At 40.6% G+C, this 27,609-nt stretch overlaps 1 protein-coding gene across 5 annotated transcripts in view; it reads right to left on the bottom strand.

Moving 5' to 3' along the window:
- Positions 1-4,228: 4,228 nt before the first annotated feature.
- SLC26A5 (solute carrier family 26 member 5) overlaps positions 4,229-27,609 on the bottom strand; it is a 37,216-nt gene continuing 13,835 nt past the window's right edge. For all 5 annotated transcript variants that reach the window (XM_042792725.1, XM_042792724.1, XM_042792722.1 and 2 more), the window contains 18 exons: positions 25,512-25,725; positions 23,628-23,767; positions 20,295-20,405; positions 19,561-19,742; positions 18,875-19,039; positions 16,684-16,836; positions 15,351-15,433; positions 15,109-15,256; positions 13,252-13,365; positions 12,881-12,958; positions 11,825-11,920; positions 10,911-11,017; positions 9,647-9,716; positions 8,102-8,194; positions 7,042-7,164; positions 5,317-5,529; positions 4,994-5,048; positions 4,229-4,454 (listed from right to left, as the gene is read on the bottom strand). In XM_042792725.1, coding sequence (XP_042648659.1) covers positions 4,312-4,454; positions 4,994-5,048; positions 5,317-5,529; positions 7,042-7,164; positions 8,102-8,194; positions 9,647-9,716; positions 10,911-11,017; positions 11,825-11,920; positions 12,881-12,958; positions 13,252-13,365; positions 15,109-15,256; positions 15,351-15,433; positions 16,684-16,836; positions 18,875-19,039; positions 19,561-19,742; positions 20,295-20,405; positions 23,628-23,767; positions 25,512-25,678 — 2,241 coding nt within the window. In that variant the 5' untranslated portion in view covers positions 25,679-25,725 and the 3' untranslated portion in view covers positions 4,229-4,311. The remainder of the gene's footprint in view (positions 4,455-4,993; positions 5,049-5,316; positions 5,530-7,041; positions 7,165-8,101; positions 8,195-9,646; positions 9,717-10,910; positions 11,018-11,824; positions 11,921-12,880; positions 12,959-13,251; positions 13,366-15,108; positions 15,257-15,350; positions 15,434-16,683; positions 16,837-18,874; positions 19,040-19,560; positions 19,743-20,294; positions 20,406-23,627; positions 23,768-25,511; positions 25,726-27,609) is intronic.

Below are 27,609 nucleotides of genomic sequence, written 5' to 3'. Positions count from 1 at the left end.
GGAGTGAGTTCATTGTGAGTGTGTTCCATAGTGCTGGGGTATGGTTGCTGTAGAAAAAAAGTCTCAGTGAGATTCTAATAACACAGCCTAAACCAGTGAGATATTTTAAAATCAGGAACCTGAGCAATGTTAGAAATCCAAAGGTTCTATCCCTAGTCACCATTTACACCCCAAACCCCACCCCCCTAAGCTGCAGAGGTGCTGAGGTGAGTGCTGGGTTCCTGGGTGCGCAGGGAACTGCTTGCGTGACGCTGGCAGCGAGGGGGAGGTGTGTCGCAAGAAAACCCGGGGCTGAGCTGGGCAGGCACCCAGAGCTCGGCTCAGCTCGGGTGGGCAGTCATCGCCCGGCGCGCGGGAGACGTGGAGGGGTGTTTTTACTCTCCCTGGGTGAAGCTCTGGTACCCTGTTTTGTTCTCTTCAGTGGTTTTCTTCCTCTCTTTCGCTGAGATTGTTTCTTACAAACTAGTGAGTGGGTCAAGAAGGAAGAAGTAAGCATGATTTCTTAGCACTAAGGGAAGGAGGGTTTCATTTTTCCTGTTCCTCCTCTAAGAAAGATTAAAGTTTCACATCATTCTACTAGGGAGTACTTCGTTACATCGTATTGTCTAAGGTGCTGCTGTGCAGAGAGGATGACCCTGGGGGGGTCCTGATGCTCCGGCAGCTGGGCAATAGCTGATGGTTGGTGACAGCAGCCACCACTGAAAGGTTGAGCTGCTCTTGTCCACCATCGTCGTACAGAGCTGGTTTGGTCAATGAAAAGCAACAGCTTTCTGTTTTCCCTTTTCCAAGTGTTGCATTAAATGTTTTTGTGTGTGGGGGGGTAAGCTCAAAGAAATACCCTGGGGGAAAAAATGCTTTTGGGATCTGCTTTGTCTTGGAAGCGAGAGAACTTTCATCAGGTCTCATTTTGTTATAACTGACATCAATTTATCAAGCTTAGAGTGTGATGACACTATTTTTTCGAAAGAGAAAGTGTGTGCAATAGGGAGAGTGCATGTGGTACGTGGACTTCGTTAGGATTTTGGCTGGTGTCACTATTTTGCTAAGCCAGTTCGGGCAATCCGGTGGTTTGCCCATACCTGCTTGAAAAACTGATCTCAGCTGTTACGTGTTATTTTGGTAAGAACGTTTTGGGGAGGGATGCAAGTTTATTGGTGGCACAGAATTTTTTTCATTTTGAGCCTGAGAGGAAGGTGGTTCAGAAAGCAGCACTGAGAGTAGCCATTTACCAAGAGCAGCACCTGAAATCGTGTCCTTTTTACTTAAGAAGGGTAAGTGAAGTATGTAAAAAGAGTTTGGATCTTACCAGGTATCCTGAATTATCGTCAGTACTCTTGCAAAAAAGGAGAGGAATGTTACTCTGATTATTAAGAGGTATATTATTAAGAGGACTCTGGCAATCCAGGGCCCTTTGCTGTGGTGGGGCTTCAGCAGGTGAGTGGGTAGAGGCACCGCCCTGTCGCTGCAGTGACACCGGAGAGGGGAAGGAGATGAGCCCCAGGGCGAGTTTAGAGGATGTGGGTTTGTTTAATCTAGTGAAGCCACAGATGAGCCTAAGGTAGGATTTAAGTTTTGAGAGAGCAGTCTGTGAATCGGCAGAGGAAAGAGGAAGTCAGTTTCCTTTTCAGGAGGTAAAGGGAGGCTGGCGCGGAGGCAGCAGTGCTTCGGCTGGTGGCAGAGGAAGCGACTGGCCAAAAGCCGCCAGATTTTACTGTCCTGGTTGAGTTACAGCAGCGCTGGTAGCACCGGGGCCTGGGCGGCAGAGTCCCAGCGCCGCGCGGGCTGGGAGCCAGGCCTGTCCTGGGCAGAGGGTCTCCAGCCGGCGGCTCGGCAGCTCCCCGGCAGCGCAGGCGTCGCTGCCGGGATGGGGAACGCGGCACCAAGGGGATCGCTGTGGGGCGAGGAGGAGGAAGCTGAGCAGCAGGGAGGACCCGCGTGGGGGTGGTGACCCTTCCTCACCCCTCCCTCAGCCACAGCCGCCTCCGGGCACCTCGGCTTGTCCCACCTACAGAGCGTCACCAGGACAAAGTGGAAAATTTGACAAGTCACAATCATCACTTTATTCTAGGCGTTGACAGGATTTTGACGTGAACTGAAGAGACTACGTAGTTAAAAATTGAAGCTGCAGCAAGCTGAAAGTAGAAAAATATACTGTATATAGATACAAAGGCTTGTTAAAACTAGTTGTTATAAAATGAACCAGATGTTTAAATAAACACACACAATGTGTTAACTTGCATTCAATTAATCCTTTGAACTCCAGCTAAGCAGTAATTTCTGATGCAGAAAGCTTCCTATCCCTACTGGCAGGGGAGGCTGAGGAAATAAAACGTCTTCCCTGACTGCCCCCAGTTCTTGGGAAACTTGGTTTACCTGAAGCAAGCCCATATCACAACAGAGCTTGAAGCAAAAGAAAAGCATTAAGTTCTGCATTCAGAAGAGAGGAAGTTGTTTGAATTCCCTTATGCACAGGACCTTTGATTTGAGGGTGCTAAGTGAAATGTCACTGATACTCCACTTCCCCTGTGCTGTCAAAATAACCTACAGAGAAACACTTCTAGGCTCCTACCTCTGCTCAGATTCATAGTGATTACTGTTAGGGAAATGCAGGCAGTGAAGATTTCTTTCTTTTGCTTGAGTTACATTTCCATGTTGTCTCACACCTGAAGTTAAGCAGTACCACAGCAGCCAGGTTGTGAAGGCAACAGAGAAAAAACCCCCACACTACCGATTCTTTTAAAAAACCCTGAACATGGAGCATTTTTCAGTTCTACTGAAATCTATTTTTCTTCTGGTTTTGGCTGGGATAGAGTTAATTTTCTCCCTAGTAGCTGGCAGAGTGCTGTGTTTTGCATTTAGTGTGGGAATAATGCCGATAACACACTGATGTTTGAGTTGTTGCTATGTCGCGCTTGCCCTAAATGAAGGACTTTCCAGTTCCCGTGCTCTGCCAGCGAGCAGGTGCACAAGGAGCTGGGAGGGAGCGTGGCCAGGAGAGCTGACCTGAGCCAGCCAAAGGGATATGCCATACCATAAAGCATCATGCTCAGTATAGAAACGGGGGGGATTTGGCGTGGCGGGGCCGATCGCTGCTCAAGCGTCAGCCGGGGGTGGTGAGCATCACTTGTTTTTTCTTGGCTTTTATTTCTCTTTGTTATCTTCCTTTTTATTACTATTATTATTATTATAACATTTTAATTGTTCTTATTGTTATTATTTTATTATTAAACTGTTCTTATCTCAACCCATGAGTTTTACTTTTTTTTTCAGTTCTCCTCCCCACCCCTCTAGGAGGGGGGAGGAGCGAGCGAGCGGCTGTGTGGTGCTTAGTTTCTGGCTGGGGTTAAACCGCAACAATTTCTCAAAGCACTTAAAAACTGAGGCAGAAGCAGCACTGCTGGTAGGACGGTATCTCAGTAGCAGAAAAGTACTGCTCTTTTTTTTTTGACCACTGAGACTTCAGACCTTGTCTACATTTTTATTCCAGTTTAAGAGACTGCATGTAGGGCATCAGTTCATTATTTACTTTTAATAGGATTCACTCCTGCCTTAAACCAGTTTTGTCTTCAAACTCTGAAGCTAAACTAATTTTAGCTTAAAATCAACCGTATTCTTTTGTAGAAAGTATAACTGGGTTTTGGCAGTGAAAGTACTGTATTGATAATACAATACTTAAACAATGAGTTTCTAATTTGAAGTTCACTTAGAGTGAAAATGTTAAGGCAATGAAGAGTTGAGTATAGTTGAGACAGGTTAGATATTTAAAAAAAAAAATAACTGTACCATCCAGGTTTAAAAAGTGTAGCAGCTAAATGCCACCAGTGTGAATTAACCAATCCAGCTGGCAGATTATTATAATTTATACGAATCTGTTGTATGCAGATGTTGACGTCAGGCTTTAAAAGTCATCTAAAAGTTCTTTAAAGACACTGGTACAGTGCATTGCAGTTGCAGAACAGTTATTTCCTGCAAGATCCCACCGTGTAGTGAGTTAAAGTGCCCATTTTCTCAACAGGAACAGGAATGTTACCTTGTCAATCAGATTCTGATTATAGCAGAATACACTGAATTTTCTTGTCTTGCATAATTTTGTGCTTGTATGTTGTTGGAAGGCTATAACCTGATTGAAGGAAAAAATTCAAGAGCATGAAGGCTTCCAATTCCTTATTCATTCCTTCTACAGAAAATAAGCACTGCCCTATACCCGTAGATACAAATAGCCTTAGGCTCTCTTTAAACTGTGCAAATTAAATATTCAGAAAGAGTCTCCATCAGCGTAAATCTGGCTTCCATTTTGCTCGATGCCACTCTTCAGAGGTCAAGGTCAGTCTGTGAGGCAGACCTGTCTTTCACTTGACGAGCAAGGACAGCATCATGAATGCTGTGAAACAGCAACTCTCTTGTTACAGTGTTATCAAAAAAATTCAGTCTTGTCAGCTCATTCATAACAGGGTCTACAAAATAAAAACCAGACATGGCATCAGTGCATAAACTGAAGTACAAAGATGGAAGGCAATGGTATCTCAAAGAAGACAACAATTTGTTCTCTTATTATTACTTAAAACATTTAAAATAGCCAGGTGGATCACATGCTACTTCTACTCCAAATGGGTAATTCTCTTATCCAGCCATGCAGAGAGGCCTATTCTTGGCAGGATATCAGAAACTTGGAACATTGCAGGCTTTTCTCCTTATTACAACAATTGCAAGATAAAAAGTTCGGTGTGGCATTTACAATTTGCCAGCTGGAATAAATGGGAGCAGGATCTAGTTCTCACAGAACTCATTACGTCAGTGCTCTACTTTCACAAAAATGAAGGCTCTAATGCTCACGGGCTTGCTTTTCCTCAAAACAAATTTTAATCCAGTTTTATGTGAAGTAAGTGCTGATACTACTGAGGCACCTGGCAGAAGAAAGTTTGGGGTTGGGGGAAAGAGAGAAAATACCGTCTCTCCCATAAAGCTCACAAAAACCCCTGAAATCTCAACTCACCACTACAGCTGGCAATACAGACACAGACACCAACTTCTTTGTATTCTTTTATAATCTGCAACAGAGTTAAAATGAAGTTAAACGCCAGTATATCACCGTACACATCGCAGTTCTGGAAGACGTAAGCCAATTACTATGAAAGCTGCACAGCCCACATTCCCCAGTATTCAGCTAAAACTTGCAGAGCTACAGAATTAAAACTGTGATTAGGTGAGACACTGGGTTGTATTTATGCTGGCATTTATGTCTCATGCTAACAGGTTCCCTAATAGGTAGCTTACCAGTCTTCTATGGGTTTTTCTGGGGAAAAAAGCCCTACTTACTGATTTTAATGTTTTCGCTCCGACTGAATCCACAAAGTTCACTGGTGTGAAATCCAGAATTAAAGAGTGGATGTTTGTTTTGGGGTCCACAAAATGTTCATGCTCATCAGGAGACATGTCTTGTGCACTAGCATCTGCAGATGCAAATTTTCCATTTACAGGTAACTCATCATTTGCTATCTCATGCTTTACACTTGCTTCCACGTCGTTAGTCTGGGAGAGAAGATAAATAAAGCTTAATGACAGCCAATTCTTTTTCAGTGTAGATCCCCTTCCTCCCCATACTCATCTGTTCCTTCAGCCTTTAAAAGATGTACAGCTCCTAACCATTACAGAAACTGGCTCTACACACACACATACTTCCATGTCTTATGTGTACCAAGATTTATTCTCTCATGCCCAGCCTTTCTATGGTCACATGCAAGCAGCTTAAAGCTGTTATCTTAGGCATGAATTATCCATTTCCTTTAAACACTGACACTTGTTCATATATTTTTACTCCATTTCCTTGACTTATCCCTGCTGATCCTGTCAAGGCCTATATATTCCAAAGAAGCAACAGCAATTGGGCTCTTAGGTTAGGTAGTTGGTTGGTTTCCCATGGTAAAAAGCGCACACCAGCTCCCACCATGGGGGTGAACTTAAACATGCACAAAAGCACAAGAGTGTTTCAAACAACACTTGCCAGTGCACCTGCCTCTCTTAACCACACCAGGATCAGCAGTACGGATGGCACCTTTTCATTACAAGGGCTGCTAACTGTAATACATTTTATTATATCTATATAAATTTATATAATAACTTATATTATTTACACTAATGAATGACTCATTATATCATATAATATTATATCATTATTGTAATTATGATTATATTATATATTATCTGCAGTGCTGTGTCCAGCTCTGGGGTCCCCAACATAAGGGCATGGACCTGCTCGAGCATGTCCAGAAAAGGCCACAGAGATGATCAGGGGCCTGGAGCACCTCCCCTACGAGGACAGGCTGAGAGAGTTGGGGTTGTTCAGGCCGGGGAAAGGAAGGCTCTGGGGAGACCTTATAGCGACCTTCCAGTGCTTAAAGGGGGCTACAGGAAAGGTGGGGAGGGACTCTATCAGGGAGTGTAGGGGTAAGATGAGGGGTAACAGTTTTAAACTGAAAGAGGGCAGATTTAGATTAGATATGAGGAAGAAATTTTTCCCTGTGAGGGCGGTGAGGCACTGGCACAGGGTGCCCAGAGCAGCTGTGGCTGCCCCCTCCCTGGAAGGGTTCAAGGCCAGGTTGGATGGAGCTTTGAGCAACCTGGTCTTGTGGAAGGTGTCCCTGCCCGTGGCAGGGGGGTTGGAACTAGATGATCTTTAGGGTCCCTTCCAACCCAAGCTGCTCTATGATTCTGTGATATTCTATTTCTGCATGATTATTCCAAGTGTGTGGGGAGGGTCAGAGGTAGGTTCCCCCCACTATCTGCTGACACCACTGCTGAGACAGTGTGACGGTGTGGAGAGGCTCTGCTCCGCCATGTGGAACGCAATGAAAGTTCAACCCAGTTATCCAGTCCAGCCACGAGCCTCCGATACTTATGCTGTTCCCTCAGTAGCCTGTCCTCACTGCTCAGTGCTTGCTCCCTAAGCCTTCCTACCTGAGTAGCACTCTGCACCTTGTATAAACAGGAATGGTACCATAAGAAAGCAGCATGTTAGCTGATAAAGCAGAGGTAAATATTTACCGAAGAATTCACTAGTTTCAATACAGCTTTCTTTCTGATTTCATTTGCTGCCTTTATTTCCCTGGCGTGCCTCTTCTGGGCTTTTCTCCTTGCTGCCAATATGGCACAAGGGTCCACTCCAGTCTGTCATAAAAAGAAAGAATGATCAGAGGAGATTCAGCTTGTTAGGATGACACTGCAGTATCAATTAGCACTGAATTCATCACTGTCATAAATTTAAAACACAAGCCTGTATTGTTCAGCTTCCCTTGGTGGGGGTGAGAACAGTATAAAGTAAGAAGGAATAATCTTGGCAAGCACTGTGTTAACAAGATGAGGAAGAGATGCATCACATTCTATTCTTGAAATCAGAGAGTGCCATGTTTCCACCGAATGCTGATTCAAGTGCAGAGAGCAAAGGGGAGAGAAGTGCATTTGGACATAAATCACTAATACCTCTTGCTTTGTGAAGGTAAGTACCACCCACCTGTTTTGCATAACACTCATCATGGGAGCTACAGAAAAATGTTTCAGAAGTTAGTAAGGGTGCAATTGCTACCGAGTCAGGCAATTCTGCCCATAGCTAGTTCTGTTATTGCCATTCCCACCCAGTCAAACACTGGTTAGACAGGAGGTGAGGCATACTCTGTATGCAGGTAATATTTTGCTCATGAGGACCATTAAATGCCCACAGTATTCCACGGTCTGACACTCCAGTAAAGTTTGTCACCCAGGAAGGAAGCTTCTACTCTCAGACATTTTGTTTTCATTTCAGCAACTACTTATTTCCTTCTGAAAAAAAAAATGTGTTTGACCAGTTTGTGCTCTGCAACCACCAGACCTCCCATTCACAAGCAGTTCATATTACCCTACACTTTCTCCCTTTATTCCCTCCTGCCGTGCTGTTGCTTCCCAAGATAATTTGCAGTTGGCTGGAGAGTCACCATATTTTACCGATCACCAGGGGCCACGGGCTGAGAAACACTATGCTAGGGGCTACACTAAAGGAGCTGAAAGATTAACATGTTTCAGAAGCCAGTTTGAGTTTTCAAGACAGACATTAAAGAATTGCTTTACTCACCTTTTTCTTCAGTGCACTTGTATATGACTCACTATTGGCAAAATAAAGTGATGCATTAGCTTGAAATATTTTTATTCCAGGATATTCTTTAACCTAAGGAAAATAATATTGGATGTGCAAAGTTATGTATTGCCTGCAGCAGAAGAAAAGCACCTGTGTGATCACAAGACACATGAACGTGCAGGAGCCCAACAGCTAACCCTGAATGGCTGTCAGCATGTGTCAAATAAAGAAGGCTGTCACCGTCGTGAGCAAAGCCAATGAGAGGATCAGAACCTCCCCCTTTCCCGGTGTAATACTGCACCCCATCAATGCCACGTGACATTTCTCCTTCTTTATAACAATGAAATGTACAGCCATAAAAAGGAATTAAATATTTGCAGCTCTCTGACGTTGCTATCTGCAGCTGGTGTTACCATGAGGAAACCATGCAGACCTAGGAATGCTCCCTTTCTTCAGGCACAATGACTTATTTCTCTCTTTCTCTCTTTTTTTTTTTTTTTTTTTTTGTCTCCCCAGGTACCAAAAAGAGAGCCTTTCAAGTATTTGGTTTTAAAAAGGCCTTCAGATAGGTCTCAATATTTCTTCTTTCCTCTACTTTAAATGAAGTTATCTCTAAACAGGCTGCACTGACATTTTACATGCAAATGACCTGGCCAGCATCAGAGATGCAGCCTGCCATACACTGCCAATCCCGTCTTTAAACAGGAGGAGGAAATGCTAACTGCATTCAGTATAACATGAATGGAGTCTCCTCTTCTTTGCATACAGCTATAAACATGCCCACATACACTTTTGCTTTGTATCATATTCAAAGCAGAACTGCTGGTGAGAGAATGTTTTCAGATTACAGCATCATCTTTTCACATGGGTTTTTGTAAACCAGTTCCTTAGTAAAGGGGGACATAGCCTTGATAGCAGGACCTCTGAATATGGCAGAGCATGCAGAAAACCATAGTTGCTGTTTGTGAATAAATACAGCGTGCTTATATCCATTATATTGACAAAATATACTGCTTCACCAACATTGGGTTGTACAAAATGACATATATAAGAAGTGGACTGCATGGCAAGCAATTGTGCCATTAACCACGTACACCAAATGAGCAGGGGATGGGTGGAGACAGGGAGATGCTGTTTTGAACAGTCTGTGCAATTCTGAAGAACACACCAGTTTGGATCCCAGTTTCCTGGATTTCATGCAATGCTGCTACACAAGTAAAGAAGGTGCCTTGTATGCACTTGTGCACACAGCAGGTTTAGCAGTGGCATTCCCATAAACTTCACCATTTTGTACAAGCTAGCACAACAGAACTAGTGTAAAGATTACTTTTGATCACCTCCTGGTCAAACGTACATGCAGTACAAAAAGCTGTGATTTTGAACAAAATAGCTTTTATGACTAAAATAAAATTTCTTTCCTTTCCCTTCAACACAGATGAATGCTAGGCAGAGGGTGCTGTGTGTGCAGTGTGGTAGGGCTAAGCAGCAAATTGCCACAGTCATCTTTGCTCCACTCTTCAATGCAGACGAATACACTCCTACCTCTTCGTAATCTTCCACATCACAGTAGATGTCAGTGTCAGGAATCTGACCAAGGATTCTGTACTGAGGGCTAGAGAGAAACAGAAGCAAATGTTTCAGTATTATCACTTATAAAGTGGAAAAGTGAGTGTTCAATAAAGACTGAAATTTATTTTAAATGGCCATTCTGCAGTGCCTGTCTAGTATAGGCTTATCTAAACATGGTCAAATGCACTGGGCAGTTTATGGCAGGAACATAATAAAGGGGCCATTTGGTGAATAGACAAGTTTGCTTCTGTTAGCACAAAACCAATTTATAAACTTAGCACTGTAATGTTGTCATTTTCTGAAAAGCATGGGCCAAAGCATGCAAAGGTACAAGGCAAATTCTCTCTGGCATGAACTATTGCAACTCACTTGACTATCTTGCAAATATGGAAACTCATACTGGCAGAAAATATGCTACAATTTCAAAGAGCAACTCTGCTCCCAGAACAATATCTGAGCAGTGAACATTCCCAACTCACAAGCAGTGTGACAGCAAAGTATATTACTATTCTATTCGCAGAACCAAAACCATATAGAGATGGCAGAAAAATACTCTATGCACAGTGGAAATGTCAGAATTTGGTTTCATTCCAGTGCAGATCAAAACCAAGACTTTTAGACTTTTTCAACCTAGATGTCCCAGACCTTGCCTAGAAGCCTCACATGCAGTCCTATCCACACATGTAAGAAATCATTTCACTGTAGATCAACAGGTCTACAAAAGCTTCACAGTAAAATCTGTCACTTTGAATAGGGAGAGAGGGGAAGTGATTTGAAAAACTCGAAGGGTGGGCACAATTTTTTGATGAATTAGAACTTTTTTTAAAATACCTAAACATTCATCTAGTGATAACCTGACACAACTTCTACTTGACTGTGACAATTAGCGCACATGAAATGCAATAATTTACTGAAACTGGCACCAAGCAGTTTTGAAGTTCTAAACTCTAGGCGTTAAAAAAAGTAAACAAGAATATTAACCAATGTAAGAAATTGAAAAAATCTTCTGTTTATTCTTGAAATTGCAAGTTCATGCCCTCTAGAAATTCTGTTCTCAGAAAAATAAAATGTGAACTCTGGATCAGAGCCACAGGGCATGACCTATATTATGAAGCAGATTCTATCCTGCACGCAGCTGAAGAGGGGAGAAAGGTCTTCTGCTTATTTGCACCCCTTAAACAAACAAAACCACACAGAACATCAGTAAACATTAATTTTGATAAAGAAGAAATCTGACCTTTGTGTTCTGTAAATAACAGTTACCATTGCAAACGCTACTGCAGTAAGCAAACCGTAGTCTAGTCCCAGGAAAAGAGAAGCCACAAAAGCTACCACCCAGATGGCCTAAAACAAAGAAAAGGTCTGAGTTATTATGCATTCTTTTATGCTAACACCAAAAACAATAGCATAATTCAATCTCAAAACCTATGTATCACTTCTGTTCAGGAACAGGCTATAATGTAATCCATCAGGATAGCAGACTGTAATTGCCTTGACCTTTCAAATGGGCATAAAAGGTCAAGGTGCCCTAACATTACATCTGGCAAACTGTCATATATTAATTAATGCCTTAATTCCCGTTCTCCAAGGAACGCTGTGTTACTATCAGATTCCCAATACTTTAGGATAAAAAAAAATACTCAAGGCCTGCAAGTATCCCTCACTTCCATCACTCAGTTAATCCAGGAGAAAAATGCCACCAAAATGTTACCTCCAACTCTTACTTCTGGCCCACTGCAGCCAGGTTTTTGTTTTTGTTGTTGTTTTGTTTTTTTTTTTTTTTTTTTTTTTTTTTAAAGTTGGCAAATAACCTCAAGTAGTTTTATTTGTTGCTCTGTTTTTTAAATTCTTCTCAGACATTCCCATAGCTTTCAGTGCAGTTCCTATAGCAACACCGTAAAAGCTTTGCTTTTACTGCAACCAAACTCCTTCTGACTTGAGGTAAAGGTTGTTGAATAACAACAAAAACATTTTTGTCTGCAAAAGATCACTCTCCTAGTCTACCTACAGCTCCATGTTTTATGTCCAGCTGCAATGCAACACCAATTTGTAACTCCTTGGCAAGTTTTTACCCTGTTTTGGGGGTTAGGAAGAAGAGGAGCAACAAATTTAATACAGTAAAGTATATGCGCTGTGCTGTGCATTACTCACCAGCTCAATTTTACTGGTTCTCCAGAAGTGAGCGACATCCCCAAACTGTTTAAACATTCCTTTCAGGTTCACCATGACAATTGCAGCTAGCACCGTCTAAGAATATTACACAAATGCAATTTTCAGAAGCAAAATAAACCAAATGCCAGATAAGACCTTAAAAGCATCACAAATAACTGTATTTAATGTGCTTTGTACAACTTATGTAAGCCTACTGAACAGATGTTCCATTTAAAAACCCCAACTTTTCAAGTAGTTCAGTGGAGAGATGCTTTTACTGCAGCTGCAGAAGTGGCAAGCCAGAGTCAGCACAGTTTGATTTACTCTTTCCTGGCAAGAGAAATCACATATTCCTGAGTTCCATGCTGCTGCATTTATAGTGCCTGTAGTGTCTGAAGCAGCTAGGCTATAATCTTAAATTCAAGTTTCTCTACAACATACTGCAACAGTTCCTTCAACAGTCATGTAAGTGTAAACCAAGGTACATGTCCTACAAAAAGAAACAGGAAAGGCCTATCATCCTATACATGTCACCAGAAACAAAGGTTTTTTTATAGTCAGAATACATTTATTCACACAAATATAATTTTATACAAATAAGTAAAACTGCAGCAAAACCAACTCACTGTGCTAAGCCATCACCCAGCCCCAACCTTTTCCTAGATGAGCTATGGCTTTTCTTTAACTTTTAACCTCTTCCCAGAAGTCCTATGCTGCAAGCAAACGTGGCCAGCAGGACTTGCCCTGGTGAGGCTGCACCTCAAATACTGTGTTCAGTTTTGGGCCCCTCCCTACAGGAAAGTCACTGAGGTGCTGGGGTGTGTCCAAAGGGCAGCGAAGCTGGTGAAGGGTCTGGAGCACAAGTGTTATGGGGAACGGCTGAGGGAACTGGGGTTGTTTAGTCTGGAGAAAAGGAGGCTGAGGGGAGACCTTGCTGATCTCTACAACCACCTGAAAGGAGGTTGTAGTGAGGTGGGTGTCAGTCTCTTCTCCCAAGTAACAAGCGAGAGGATGAGAGGGAATGGCCTCAAGTTGCACAAGGCAGAACTCCCTTACCTGTGGAAGCGGTTCAAAGAGGTATCCAATAGCCACAATTACCAACAGAACCATAATTGAAGAGAGAGCACCTGCAATCTGAACAAAAGAAGCCAGAAACTGTAAGTGCCCCCAAAGAGCAGTATTACTGCTTAGCTAACCCCTCCTGTGATTTTCACAAGGCTGGTTGTTCAAGTGACTGTTGATCCATCCCATTCAGTTCACCCATTGTGGCTGTCGTGCAGCTTTCTAACCTGGCCCAGTCTGGATGTGATACATGGGAAACTTCTGGCCCAAGCAGAGGAATCTGGCAAATCTAGTGAGGCTTCGGACTTTAGCTTTGGAGGTCCAAAAAGCAAACTTTGTTTGACTCAAAATTTGAGTTTACATACCTGAGTTTTCCCACCGGTGCTTTCCTGAACAAGACTCCGAGACATTGAGCAAGTGATTGAAAAGCTTTGAAAAAATGACCCCACAGAGTTGCATATTCCCAAGGCAATAAGTTCCTGTGTTAAACAACAGAGCAAAATAAAAGGCAGTTATATCTAGCAACTATACAAAGCTGGACCTATCCATACATATTAATAACCACATCTTATTTACACTGCTTTCTAGCAACCTTATTGTAAAGAACAAGCAACCCTATTGTCGCTTATACTTGTGGTTCTCACACATGCAAGTTGGTGGATGTTAAATAGTCTATTAAATAAAGTATCTGATGAAGTGTTAGAGACATTTCCCATCCTTAAATGTTACAATAATGAGTTGGACTGAAAACTAAAATGAATTACAGCATTGCTTGTTTAAGGGTTTCTTTAACTTGGGGATAACTTGCATTTTAACCCTGAATATGCATGGAAAACAGTTTCTCATACAAACACTGTTCTTTGCTTCCCAATTGAAACTGTTTAGTACTACTAGAACCAAGAGCAGCCTTGGCTGTGTTTCCATGGGTGGTAATCCATTACTGTACATGAAAAAAATCAGTGTGTGTCCACTGCTTCACCAGGAAGATCCCACATGAGAACTGTTAACGTGCATGAGATCAGAGCTCCATCTACCTCAGTACTGTGTTTCTGATGCCTAAGAAAGTATCTGCTTTTCATGAGGCCTCCCCAGATTACTTTGTGTCCTGCTGTTTGTAATTGAGGTGATTTAAGTTCTATGTTTTCAATAGTTCTCAGTGTGTTTTTCTCTTTGCATTTGTACAATCCTTTCTTGATTCACGTAAACACTCAGCATGCACCGCATCCTGTGACAAGGAGTTCTAGAGTTTAACATCCAGGTGAAGCAGCATCTGGCACCTCATGGGGAAGAGCCAGGTGCTTAACTCAGGTCAGTGATAATTACTTTAAGTAACATAAATAGAGCTGATTCCATTCATGCAGCTAAGGATTTGTCCTCTTCTCTCCTTGGGTAACAGAGAACAGTGATATGAAGGATGAGATTCCTCTGACCAGATGTAAAACTCTAAGTAAGAGTCATTTAAAGTCCATTTACTCTCAGAGGAAGACAGCCATTCTGAGAAGAGGGAACAGCTGATCTGCACTGTGTCAGATGCTTGATCTAGGAAATGCGTTACAGCATATGAACATCCTGTCTCCCCTGACACTAAAATGATATCAACCAATAATCCAATTGCAATACTGATTCTAAATTGCACAGGAAAGACGGAGCAGGTGAGGATGACATATCATTTTAGTTTTAGAGAGTCTCTAACCACAGCTTTTATCATTCAAATCACGATCAGAATGCTAACTATGGACAGGGCCAATTGCTGCGCCAGAAAATGATGACCTGCCTATTTGCAATGGGTGGGAATAAAAAGAAACTGTAAAACATAATTGGAATTTCTAAATCTTAGATAATAGTTCTTTGACACATAAAGCATTGTATTTATCACATGGGAACTCTATGCTTTGCTCTGTTACAGAAAGCAGAGATAAAGTAAGTAGCTGCCCACCAGGACAGCAGGCTAAGTAATGTCTGTCCCAACAATTAATATTCATCCATATGTCCAAGTCTAACAGAAGCAAGTTTCCAGAAATGAAGCTTAAAGTGAAACTGTTTATTAAAACACAGCCAGAACTTAAAATAATTCCTGGCATTTAAACGCGTAGTCTGCCAAAAACTTGACTTGATTCTGCTATGAAATTAAAACTCATTTTTGTCCAATATCCCATTCTACTTTAATGATGTAACAAAGGTGCTACTGAGAATTTTCAACAAAGCAACCCCAATACTTTTACCTGATTCCCATCGATGGTGTAACCATGTTTAAGGGCAAAGATCTTGGACATGGATACAGCCATTGAAAATCCAACTATTGCTATTGCTATTGCATCCACAAATATTGCTGGAATGAGCTGGATCTTGGGAACTGCTGGTGCACGTAACCTTGGAGATGACATAAATATTTAAAAATTACTATAATAAAAGCTATACACCATACGGAAAAGGTATAGTTTGAATAAGAATATATCATCCCTACCCTTGAGGAATATTCCCAACGATATCCACTCTGTATGACTCATTCAGACTCATTCCAGCTGAAACTCCTGTGCCAATAATTACCTAAAAAATAACAAACACATTGTACACATCAGCTAGAAAGAAATAAAGCCACCTGAAGAACTAATAATAGTTAGCTGATTATGAATAATACACACAAGGAATTACATTTATTTGTCCATCAGTTTTCTAAGAGTTAGGGGGTAAAGAAGCAGATAAAAAGGAGGAAGTATCATGATTTTCCCCTCATTATGTTCAACCCCCACTGATTTTGTAAAGTTTTCTTGGAAACAGTTAAATGGAACATCCTATGGTATGATCTGAATCACTTGAATTTACTTTGCCTGAGTCAAGCTCAGGCAGAATAGTGTGGTGGGAAGTTAATGCAAGGACAAGCCAAGGACGTCTGCACTGCCATATTTTCACGTGCATAACCTGCATGCTATCTGTAAACAGCACTGGTGCAGCAGCAGTGAAAGGAGCAGGTGTAAGATCGCTTTGCTATTGCCTTACTGTTGAACAACACCCTATCACACCACCTCCATCACCTCTCCACAGCATCCCATTCCTTTGTTACTTCTATCTAGATTGTACCCATACCTTCAGTTATTCCCTTTCTTGGTTCTGATTTTGCGCATGTTGTTTGAGAGCTCTAGTTATCTAAGAATTTATCTTTAAATCCAACCACTTTTAAAGGTGAAAGGTTATCTGAGATGTGGACTTTGTGTGTATTAAGATTGTCTGCTTTATCCACGTATTTTAGCATTGTAATTTGAAACAGAATCAATGCTGCAGTCAGTTATCAGTCTCAGAAACAGAAAAAGGAAAGTTAAGTAGTATTTCCCACTGGTTCCTGCTCTTCTTTCTACCACTGCATTTTAAAAAGCAAGAGAGAGCCCTGCAGAACCTCAGAAACAGGGATCTGTAAGCACCTTCCTTCAGGAGGGGGTTCTGGGCTTTTGGACTCCCGGTGGGAAATGCCACTCAGAGGCATGTCTCACAGAGAAACATTCAGGTGCCGAATCTCCAGGACAGAGTGGGTTGTACAGCAAATCTCTACCTGCCCATTGCCAGAGGGCACTGTGGGTGTTTAACTGGGTTTTCAATTCTTCTCTGGGACTTTACACCTAAAACTTCAGCACATCAGTCCCTAACCTTATGAGTATCCAAACCTTAAACTGAATCAACCCTCAAATGAATTACGTTCAACAGAAGTTACTCTAAAGCTCAGTAAGACTTGATAGAAACTGAGATAGTTTCTACAGCTTTAGAAATATTATATAATTTAGTATAGAATTTCACAACTGGTTTACCACAATGATCTCCATAGGAATAGGAACCGGGAGCTTCTTCTTAAACCGGAGATTGATTTCCTTGCCAATCAACAGTAGAACAATGCACGTTAATCCTACAATCAATGCAGCGATATTGGTCGTTGTTATTTTTGAAAGCACAGCAGCTATGCTCTGTAAGAAAACAGAATTATCGTAATTATTCCTAAGAAAATATAATTGTCATGGAGATTTGCCACAAAAGAGCAAATTACACAGTGCTGTTCAGCTGTGTTTTTATTCTGCATTTATAATCACAGTGAATCAGTGTCTCACCAAAATTCCCATTGTTCCCACAAAACACAGAAGTTCAGAGTAACCCAGTGAGGGAGATGCACTTGCAATCATTTACAATATCAGTCTTCCTCAAATGGGGCAAATATGTGGAAAAAAAAAATTATAATAGGGAAAAAGTCTTAACTAAACCACTTCTCTTATTCTCAACATTTCCACACGTATTTCATACAGGCAACTACCTGAAAGCAATAAATGCAAATTCCTTCTAATACCTTCAAATATTCTTTGGCAAGTCACATCTACTTAGAGCTGCATAAACCATTCTAAAACAATGAAGTTGCTAATACAGCCATTAAGGTTACCATAGAAGTATGACAAAATAACAGTGGTCTTGCAACACTGTTGAACTGGACATTATTCCAAATAACTTTTAGTTGAAAACATTATTAAAAGGGTGCTAGGAAAGAAAGCTTGCTAGAACACACAAGTTACAAGAGGGTAAATGATTCCCCTATCAATTAGTCCTCCTTCTTCCACTGAATTTTAAAAAATATAAATGAATTAATGACCTCTGGAGAGGTCTTTGAAAGAAGATGTACATACCCTTCTTTAGACAGAAGGAAAATCACAGTAACTATCAGGATATTATACATTCAAGATGTCCTGGTAGTACATGTTGAATTTATACCTTCCCTCCTATTTGTTTGGCAGTTAGTATGTCTGGTTTCTGGATTAGTGAACTGAACAGCAAATTTAGGAATTAATCGTTAGTGCAGCCTTGTTTCCAAAAGGTTTGTTATATCTGCACAAATATACAAGAAGGATTCCCACAAAGTATTTTCTGTAGCCTTCATGCAGTTGAAATCCTGATGCTTCGTTATTGCTGAGTCATCAATCTGCCCAAAAGCTTGGGTTTTCAGATATCTGAGGTCTTCCCTATTCTTCCACTCAGGAGTTCTTGTCTGCAAAATCAGAGCATTGATTTTGTGATAACTTGGGGCTTCCTAGACTGGCAGGCGTATTAGATTCAGATGCATTTCAAATCTGCTTGTTCATAACAGCAAGAAAGTGATGCTCGTATAAACTTAAAAGCTTTGGTTGTGATTTCAATTAGAAATGTCCATTTAAACAAGTAATTTGCTGCATGGATTCGTTAAACTTTTTTCAGAGTACAACTGTTAATTTTAAATTCAAGTGAGCAAGAGCTTTTGGTTTTACTTAAGTCATACTAACCAAATCATAGCTTTACACTGCATGGTTTTTACCCTGTCTTCTTGCATCACTATGTCTTTGACAGAAGGCGAGTGGAAGACTAGTCTATGAGCTATGTCAAATACTGGATCCCTACATGCACTTTTAATGCTTAGGGTCTTTAATAAACAGCAATGTTTTACACTGAATGTCTTTATTTCAAAATAGTTTTTCCCACTACTATAATGAGCAGGTACACTTATTATGACACAGCACTTTGCATCCAACCACGCTACAAAACAGCTTATAAGCAGGGAACCAAGAATACTCCCATCAGGAATTGTGTGTGAAATTAAAGAAATACAGACTGGGTAAGGTTCTGAGAATAACATTTCCTAGCTTTGCCAAACATGTCTGGTCTACAGTGAAGCAATTTCTTAGCACATCTTCCCACGACGTACAAGAGACTTGCTTCAATGAACATTACCTGTTCTTATTAAAAAGCTACCTTTAGCAGAATTCTAAAATCTGTCCATCTCAGACTAATCTATCAAGTTGCACTCAAGCTGCACTTAAGATGCTCTTCTATCCCTGTGGCACTTAAAGACCTCATACCCAGTTTTGAATACTGAAGCATTATTCTATTTAGTGCCAAAATATTAATAAAAAAAAAAAATAGGAAAATGCTTAAGTTCTAGATCCAGACAATGCAGAATTTTCAAGTTTAGTAAATGTAGTTACTCACATATACAACTGAGAGGGGACCACTGTATCTGTTAGTCTTAATGCCAAGGAGATACTTTAATTGAGAGGTAAAGACATGAACTGCAGCGGCAGTAGTAAATCCTCGCACCAGAGGCTCTGTTAGATAGATGGCTACAAATCCAAATCGAAGGAGACCTAAACACAACTAATGAAGAAGAGAAATATTAACCAGGTGACTCCCACTGTAGCCTGAACATCTGCACTATCTAGCAGACAGGCTACAGGACACCTCTTCTCAACCTGGATGCCCAAGCCAAATCAGGCAAACCTGAACTTGGCCTTTCCAAAGCTGCAGTTCAGTAAGCAGCCCCCAGTGCACCAAATCTTCCATGCCACTGGCAAGTGCAATGTGGGAAATGGGCAAACATATGTGTTTGTATGCATTGATTAGAGAACATCAGGTTGAGTTTTCCTGATGGGATGGGACAAAATGAAAGAGGGGAGATCTCATTTTTCCCAGTCAAGCCAAGACATCAGACAAACACTTGTCTCCCGTGTATCCCTCCCCACTTCTGTTTTGTGGCTGCCACGAAGCAGCCTGTATTCTACACAGGGCACTGCTGAAACACAGGTCTATTGACAGGGGATCTGCCATGACCCAGCACCTCTTGCAACTGCTGGTCTAGCAGCAGCATCTAAACTTGCCCTTAAACTGCAAGCACATACCTGGATAATTCCTGAAAGAAAGGCGAGAGTCACAGCTACTTGTACCCTCTTGGTATCCCTAGCATGATAATATTCAAGGAAATCTGTAACATTAGTAGTATTATAGCCTACAGAAATAATTTCATCAGGCACTTCTCTCACAGCAACACCGCCAACCATCATACTAATCACAGCAAATGTGCCTGAAATAAGAGGAAAAGAATTGGTTAAAATCATGGTGGTGTTTTGTTTTTTTTTTTTTTTTTTTTTTTAGGAGTGGTTCTTATTAAGAGATACATGGAATTAAATTATAATAGAGTTTTCTACCTAAATATTATATTTTTTAATCCCCAAATCTGCTCCAGTACTCAGCACCATTAAAGCTAGTCCGATGTTGAACATACACCTCTACAGTAAATAAATACCATAATTTTTTTCTGTTTCTATTATGCAAATTAAAGATTCATCCTGGCCACACAGACAGCTGACTGCAGTGATGAAACTATAGTTCAGGAGTTCACAGCACACATTTCTAGATCTAATCTGGTAAAAGATGCTCTTCTATTCCTTCCTAAGTAGGATGGATAATTTACCAATTGAAAAATACTGCTAATGTTTGACACATTTTTCGTTTCTCCTATTCACTTAAATTTGTATTTATGGAAAACAACTACACTTTCTATTACTCCAATTTTATTTTTTACAACTTTTTTAAACACACACACACGGACTTTCAGTTATCCATACAGATGTACCTATTGATATGTGCTTGGAGGTTCCAAAAAATGTATACAGAAAGACAGGATAAAATGAAGAATATAGGCCAAATACTGGGGGAACAGCCGCCAGCAAAGCATAAGCTAAACCTAGAAAACAGAAACAAATATGTATGTTAGGCAACCAACAGAAAGAAACCATCGGAAGCAAAAGGAGTTAAGGCAATTAAAATTGAACTCACCTAAAAGGAAATCTAGTGATGTATCACAGGTTTAAAAACCAAGAAGTCTTGCAGGGAACAGTCTTTAATATGTATAATACTGTAGGGCAGTGCCTAGAAACCTGATGGCTTGAGTCAGGAAACCAAGAAGTCTCTAATCACAGGCACTGCAGGTGTGTGCCTACGTGTCTGTGGGTACATCTGTGCACCAGTGTGCTCACTGTTTTGCCTTTGTGGCTGAAAGTACTTCTTAATAGTCAACAAACACTTATTGTTGCTTTTGTTTTCATCTGTCAAAGAATGTAGTTAGAAACACCCAAAACCCCATAGCCAGTGGGACACGTTTGATTTTTCTCCTCCTTTTCTCATCAGACATGATCTTCATGGTAATCTATGACTGATTAACACTTCCCTCCTCCCCCACCCCGAATGAGTGGGATGACATAACAGTTTAAGTTTCTGCAAAACATGCTCCAAAATGTAAAATAAGGAGAGAATCATTGCACACAATCTGTAAGGACAGAGAGTTATATAGTCTGGTATTCCTCTCAAAAAACAAAGTCCTTTTAGTTATTAATCCCTGTCCAGTTCCACACAGTGGAAGTGTGACCCACACCATTCCTATTTGTAGGGGGGGCTGGCAAGCACGGCAGTGGAGCTGTGGGGGAACAGCTCTAAGGGATGCCGGGGTGGGACACCTCCCACAGTGCTCCCCCTCTGGGTGACTGAGCATGTGCTTATCATGGGATCAGGCTCACAAGTGAACTGTGTGCACCATGTGATATGGTGCATAACTGTCCCAAGCAGTTGCAGCAAAATCAATAGTTCTGCATGGCGTGCATTAATGAGAATGAGACACCAGAACTGAACAAATGGGCCTCAAGAAGAAAACGCTGTATCCTGGCTTGGCTTGGTTCTCCACCTTCACAAGTGCAGACTCATGACACTCAAGGAAGCTGTGTGTTCTTACCACACTTGGGCAGACTGGTCCAAGCTAGGACCAAAAAGCTCAGCGGTCCACAGCAAATGACAAAAGCAAGCAATGGTTCACCCACCACAGAGAGCTAGTGATACTGGAAAACACCTCTCCCTATTAATTTATTTTTAAATTGAGAGATGAAGCATCAGGTTACACTGAAAGAACAAAACCATGAAGGGATCTTCTGTGTCATCCAAGCATGCTTGCAGAGTATAATAGCTCACATGGTCTTGCTCATGCCCTAAGCAATGTCTGAGCCCTAACCAAGAATTCATATTCCTATCAAACTGGACTGATGATATCATTTATTCTCTTGAAGCAACAAGCTTTTCATTAAGCACTTCTGAAACCCGTCCCATGTATATCCTTTGCCCCAGGTGCTACCCCTCATGCCAAGAGTATCAGCAGAACACCCTGTACTATAACAGCCTAGCCTCTAATATGGTGATGAACTTAACAGTACAAGTGACCAGAACTGAAAACCAGTGGTTTCAAAAGCAGGAGAGTGGGTCTATGTGAAGTTCCTGATCTGAATATCCTTTTATTCCTTTTCATTTGTACTGGCATTTATAAAGGCATATAGTGCCAAGGAAATAAAGAGATATTGACATGACAGGAGTTCACAGCTTAAACACCCTGGTCATTGTAGTTCTGCCTGGACTGATTCCCAGGCTTCTTTGAACTCATGCTTGCTATAATTACATCTATTCCAGAAAAATAAAAGTTCAACTTTTGGCTTTTTAGAAAGGGAAAGATTAGAAGCAGTTTAAGGGCATGTCTGCAGTCACCGAATGAAAGAATAATGTTTAGTTTAAAACCAAGTCATGAATTTAAGTATAAAGTTCACGGCTGACCGCTTACATTTTGGTATCTTATCTGGTCATCACATGAACTGTCTTTCAGTATACAACCAGTAATGTTTGTGTCTAGTATATGACAGATTTGCCTGACAGTTAACCACATCAGTTTAAGACAAGTTGACGTTTATATTTGTGTAAGAAAAACCATCCTTAATTATAAAAAATTGCACAAACCCAGGAAGCTACAGAAATAAAGAAGTCAACTGCACAGACTAAGTTAGGACATTCCACTGCTTTAATGGTTACCACCTATTAAACTCTAGGCTTCCTGGATTTACAGATTAATTCTTCAGACTTGCCTCAGCTTAAAGTGGAATGAGTGATGTGGAAATATGAAATAAGCCAAAATGCACGTAAACTTATATATGCTTAATTGTATTACCCTTAGCATGAGGACTCCTCTGGACTGGGCTCTGCACAAATCCCCTCTATTCCAAAAACTCCTGGGGAAGTCTACTGGGACTGTGGTAGTTGTCATGAAGCTGCCACTTCCAGAGCAGTGATGGCACCCCATAATGATACTGCTCTAAAAATGCTGTCGCTTTCTAACCCCATAGCAGTTCTGCTGACAGTAAGGGGTCAGGCTGAACAAAAGATTTCACTGGTCCAGTCACCAAGAGCTGAACAGAACAGTAACACTGGCTTTGTCTTTGTCTTCCACAGAGCCTGCTCATGCTTCAGGGCCCGGCTCCTCGTGGGGTGAAACTTCCAAGTAATTTATTAGAAATTCCAGAGATTTGCAGACTTGTTATAGAAGATACTTTGGATTTATTTCCACCATGTAAAATATTGACCACTACTATGGTTCCAGCTTAAACTGGTGACCTCTAGCTTTAAGAGAGAAAGACGGATCAGTCTGATTTCTTGCACATTCTTCTCTGGTTGAATTTAGTTTCGTTACTTTACAATAGTTGGTCTCCTGAAACATTATGTCTATATGTCTATTACATACTGCTACACTCTGCAGGAAGTCTGCTACAACTTTTAGGATGAAGAGATCAGAAAATAATTGGGTGCCTTTAACAAAGGTTTAGACATGCACTTAAACTGTGAAAAGTTTTTCTGCCATCGAGAGCTGTTGTTATTGAGCACAGAGGTAGGATTCTTTCAGAGTTTGCTGCATAGCACTGACTTGCAGTTTCAAGGGAATCATCATTATGGGCTGGTCTGCAGAATGCTGTACTGATCTCCACACACACCTGAAATACACATCCTATTCTCACCAGCATGTGTTCAGGAAGCCAAGCACTACCATAAAAGCACACACAGAAAAAGCAAAGGAGAGTAAAACTAAATCCAGAGAGATACTCACCTTGAGGAAGCTGCATAACCCCAGTACTTATACCTGAGATAATGTCTCCTAGTAAGTATTCCTTCACTGGGTAACGGGGAAGCCATTTTAAAATTGGTAAGAAACTGTAAAGATGAGACTTGGCTTTCTTAGAAGAACAACTGAAAATACCAAGCAGAAAGAAAACGTTAGACAGTACCAGGGGACAAATGGGTCAAAAAAAAAATGTGTTTTATCCCTGTGCAGGGTAACAGCTCCATTAAACGCAGGTTCAGACCCCTGATGACAGTAATTTCTGAACAAAGCTTAAGCACAAACAACTATGACTCCAGTTAATTTAGCCCTTTATCACATGTTGGTTGCTGTTTACAAACCTTAAGGAACTGGAGAAGAGAATCACAGTCTTGTGAGGTTGGAGGTCAGTGGGAAGTAAAACTGTTCAAGTCCATAAATGATTGAGCAGTCACATAACAGTTTTTGCTGAGATCATTCCTAGTAACAATCCCCTGAGGATAACTTGCTTTCTGATAGTGGTTTTCACTCAAAGTACTTTGCAATGTGTTTTCCTATTTTTATTTACTATTTGCATGCTTTCTACTTTTTTGATTGTAACATTTTACGTTATTATGCTTTTTTTTTTTTTTTTTCAAACTATTATTTTACTAATGCTTTTTACTATCACTAGTACTAATAGGCTAACTTAAGGGTATTTGAGAACATAACCCCTTTTTACCCTGAAAGAAAAGGCACTGAAGCCAGAAACTCTGATCCTTGTGTGTGTTAGCAGAGTTATTAACCTTTTGAAACCCTGACTCATGACAAATGAATAGAGCCAGGAAAATATCTCTATCCAGTACTGCCAGGCATCATACTTTGATTGTACTGTGGTAAGAAAGTTTAACCTTGGGTAAAAATATAACACTGGGATCATATAAATGCTTTTCTGTGTAGGGGAACTGCAAGAGAACTGCAGAGATTTGTTAACATTTCTGAATTCTCATAGGATTAAACTGCAGGGTGGAAAAGCTTATTGCTACAAGTGAGAGAGGAAATTGAGTCAGCCACACTTCTCCATATTTAAGCAGATTGAATCACAAGAAGTCATAACTTGGGAGAATTTTGATCCACATAATTTCATTCAGGACAGATAAGTTTTTTGAGGTGGAATTAGGTGCCATTACCATTAGAATGGTCATCCCATTAACCAAAACAGATCTCCAAATGTCAAATCATGTAAACAGGAATATTTTACAGACAAGCAGACAGGCAGAAATCATTTGTTGTCTTGCAGAACAAGGTTCTAGGAAGAAATTGAATCAACTCTGTAAATGAAGCATGGATAAATGTAAAGCTAATAAGAACTTAACTAGAATAAGTTTCTCTTCACTATCCTCTGGTACCACAGAGCAAGAGTTGCACAGTTAAAGACATTTCAAGTCCAACCAGATGATAGATAGATTCCAAGGCAGTTAGTTAAAAGCTACAGAATGCCTCTAATAAGTCCTTATTAGACTAATAATTCAGATTTCTACACAGCTCTCATACATCTCCATTCTTCTTCTGTGAAAGGTTCACGGGAAGCACAAATTTGGCTGTATTTCCACATAAAGAGGACAGATTTTTTTGAGGGGTCTTATGAATTCATGTCACATGATTTGTTTAATACTTCACATTTCTATGCTGCATATTTTTCCTTTACACTTTGATGAAGGCAATTCAACTAATTATGCAAAATGTTGTAATTTAGTTATATATTAACAGCTAAAACATACAACTTCATCACAGTCTTGCTGAATAATCAAAGTAGAACTAGCGCTTTTATCTTTTAGGTTTCTTTGAAGAGCTATGTGCATGAATCGAAAATTAGAATATTTATAGCCCAACAAATAAAGACAAAAAACGTACCGACAAGAATGTGCAATCTTCTGCCTTAAAGTCTGAGGTGTTCTTTCTCGTTTGTGCAGCTGTCCTTGCAAGAACTCTTGATTATATATTGGCCTCTTCACACAATATCCCTGGGTTTGCTCATGACATGCTTCATGTTCTTGAGCATGTTCCATAGTTGATCTCATGGAGCAGGAGCCAAGGAAAAACAGTTCCACAAACTCCACTGAAAAACCTAGTTGCAGACAAAATAAGTTTGGTTACTTTTTTAACTTCGGATTTGGCATCTCCTTTCAAAGACTGTGTTTTGACAAGCTAGAGACAAGAACTGTGAATGTAGTTTAAAGGCACTAATTAGATAGTCTGTAACAGCAGTAAGTACAGAAACCACATACAACCTCTACTGTATGGAAGCCATTAATTTATGCTTCTCTTGGGTAAAGAAAGCTTTTGCATTAATTTCTCTGTAAATAATTGCAGAAACAAATTATAAGGTTATATTCACGCTCTTCTGTATTTTCCCTCCTCAGTTTTTAAAGAAAATGTCAGTGTTGAAGGAAGATTGCTTGATTGCTGAGTTACTTCCTGTTTACTCACAAACTGTCACATCCATTTCCAGAAGACAGAATTCCAATTTTAATACTGAGAAAGTCACTTCTTTATTCTACATAGCCAGTTGCTTCCTGCATCCATCCACCTGCTTTTTCCTCCACTTCAGAGGCTTCTTTTTCAGGACAGCATCTCAAGGATGCACAATTCACTACTTTCAAAAAGTTATTATTTCAATGGATGTGCCATTTACCGCTATTCTCGGTCCTGCGCCTACTAAAACAGGACTTAGGAGATGTACACAATTTTAAAACTAGCCAGAAGGTTTGTAAACATCTATCTGTCTGATGCAGTGCCATAAACATTTTAACACATTTAGGAGATACCCTGTTAATTCCTTTGCCCCATGTTGGCTGCTTCTAGAAATATGGGGCAAGAAACATAACTCCAAATTATGGGCAAAATGACAAGACTGCTATATTGTTAAGCAGAGATGCTGGCTAGCACTACATTTGATGACAGAACGTGAGTGTGATGGGAAACAGAGCCATAATTGTGAACGAGGCCCTTGGGCTCAAGTCCAGCAAGTCACTTAAGCATGTGTTTGCCTTCAACCAAGGGAGCTAACCCAGAGGTGTTTAGTTTTCAGCTGTGTATCAATACTTTCCCAGAAAAGGGTTATCGCATAGAAATTAAACAAATGGCTACCTAAACACTCAAAGCTAACCACGATTGGTCCAACGTTCTGATCAGCAAATACAGTCTGCCCAGCAGCAAAATACCAATATTGCTACCTAAGCCTTCAGTTTGATGAAGGTGCTGGAATTTTCCACTCAGGGCTTGCTGTTCTCTATCTCCTAGGACAGATACAGCCCAGCATTCCTTCAGTTCTCATTATTTAATTTTCTTTTCTTAGTCACAAAATGATATTTTTACCAAAATTCTATTTTTTAATTTACATCACATTCAAGATTTACTTCAGCTTTATCATGTGAAATAAGATATTTAAAACTTGTTTATAAGAACAGTATCATATCAAGGGTACTATCAGAGCTTGTTACCATTGCATTCCTGAAACACATCTGAAGCTTCTTTTGCATCTTTTCCATAGTTTCAATCCACTGAGAAGCCTGAATGACAACTTGTGAACTGTTTCATCGTGTTATTATTTAGCAAATTCTAACTCTCAGCATTACAATATTTTCCCCCTACGTGCAGATTTTCATCTGGTCAACATTAGAATAGGATTGTTCCACCAGCAATTCCCATCTGAGCAGCCCCCTCTGGCTTTTTTCTCACCTCCACATTATTACATTTCATATTTACAGCAATGCCATCCCTACTAGGATGTATGTTTAGCCACTAACATCTGTAGCCCATTTTTCCACATCAGTGTATACCTACCACAAATCCCACTTCACATCCTGTCCTGTCACAGCCAGTGAGCTACCCATGAATCCTTGTGTATTAACTTCTGTCCAGTGGAACTGAAACTTTAACCACCCTAGTGTCTTCTGGAAAGGCAACACAGCAGGGCACAAGCAATCCAGGAACCTTCTGAGGTACAGTG

The sequence above is a fragment of the Tyto alba genome, unplaced genomic scaffold (assembly GCF_018691265.1).
Source record: "Tyto alba isolate M040663 unplaced genomic scaffold, T.alba_DEE_v4.0 Super-Scaffold_2, whole genome shotgun sequence".
NCBI lineage: Eukaryota > Metazoa > Chordata > Aves > Strigiformes > Tytonidae > Tyto > Tyto alba.
This window is presented reverse-complemented; position numbering and strand designations above follow the sequence as displayed.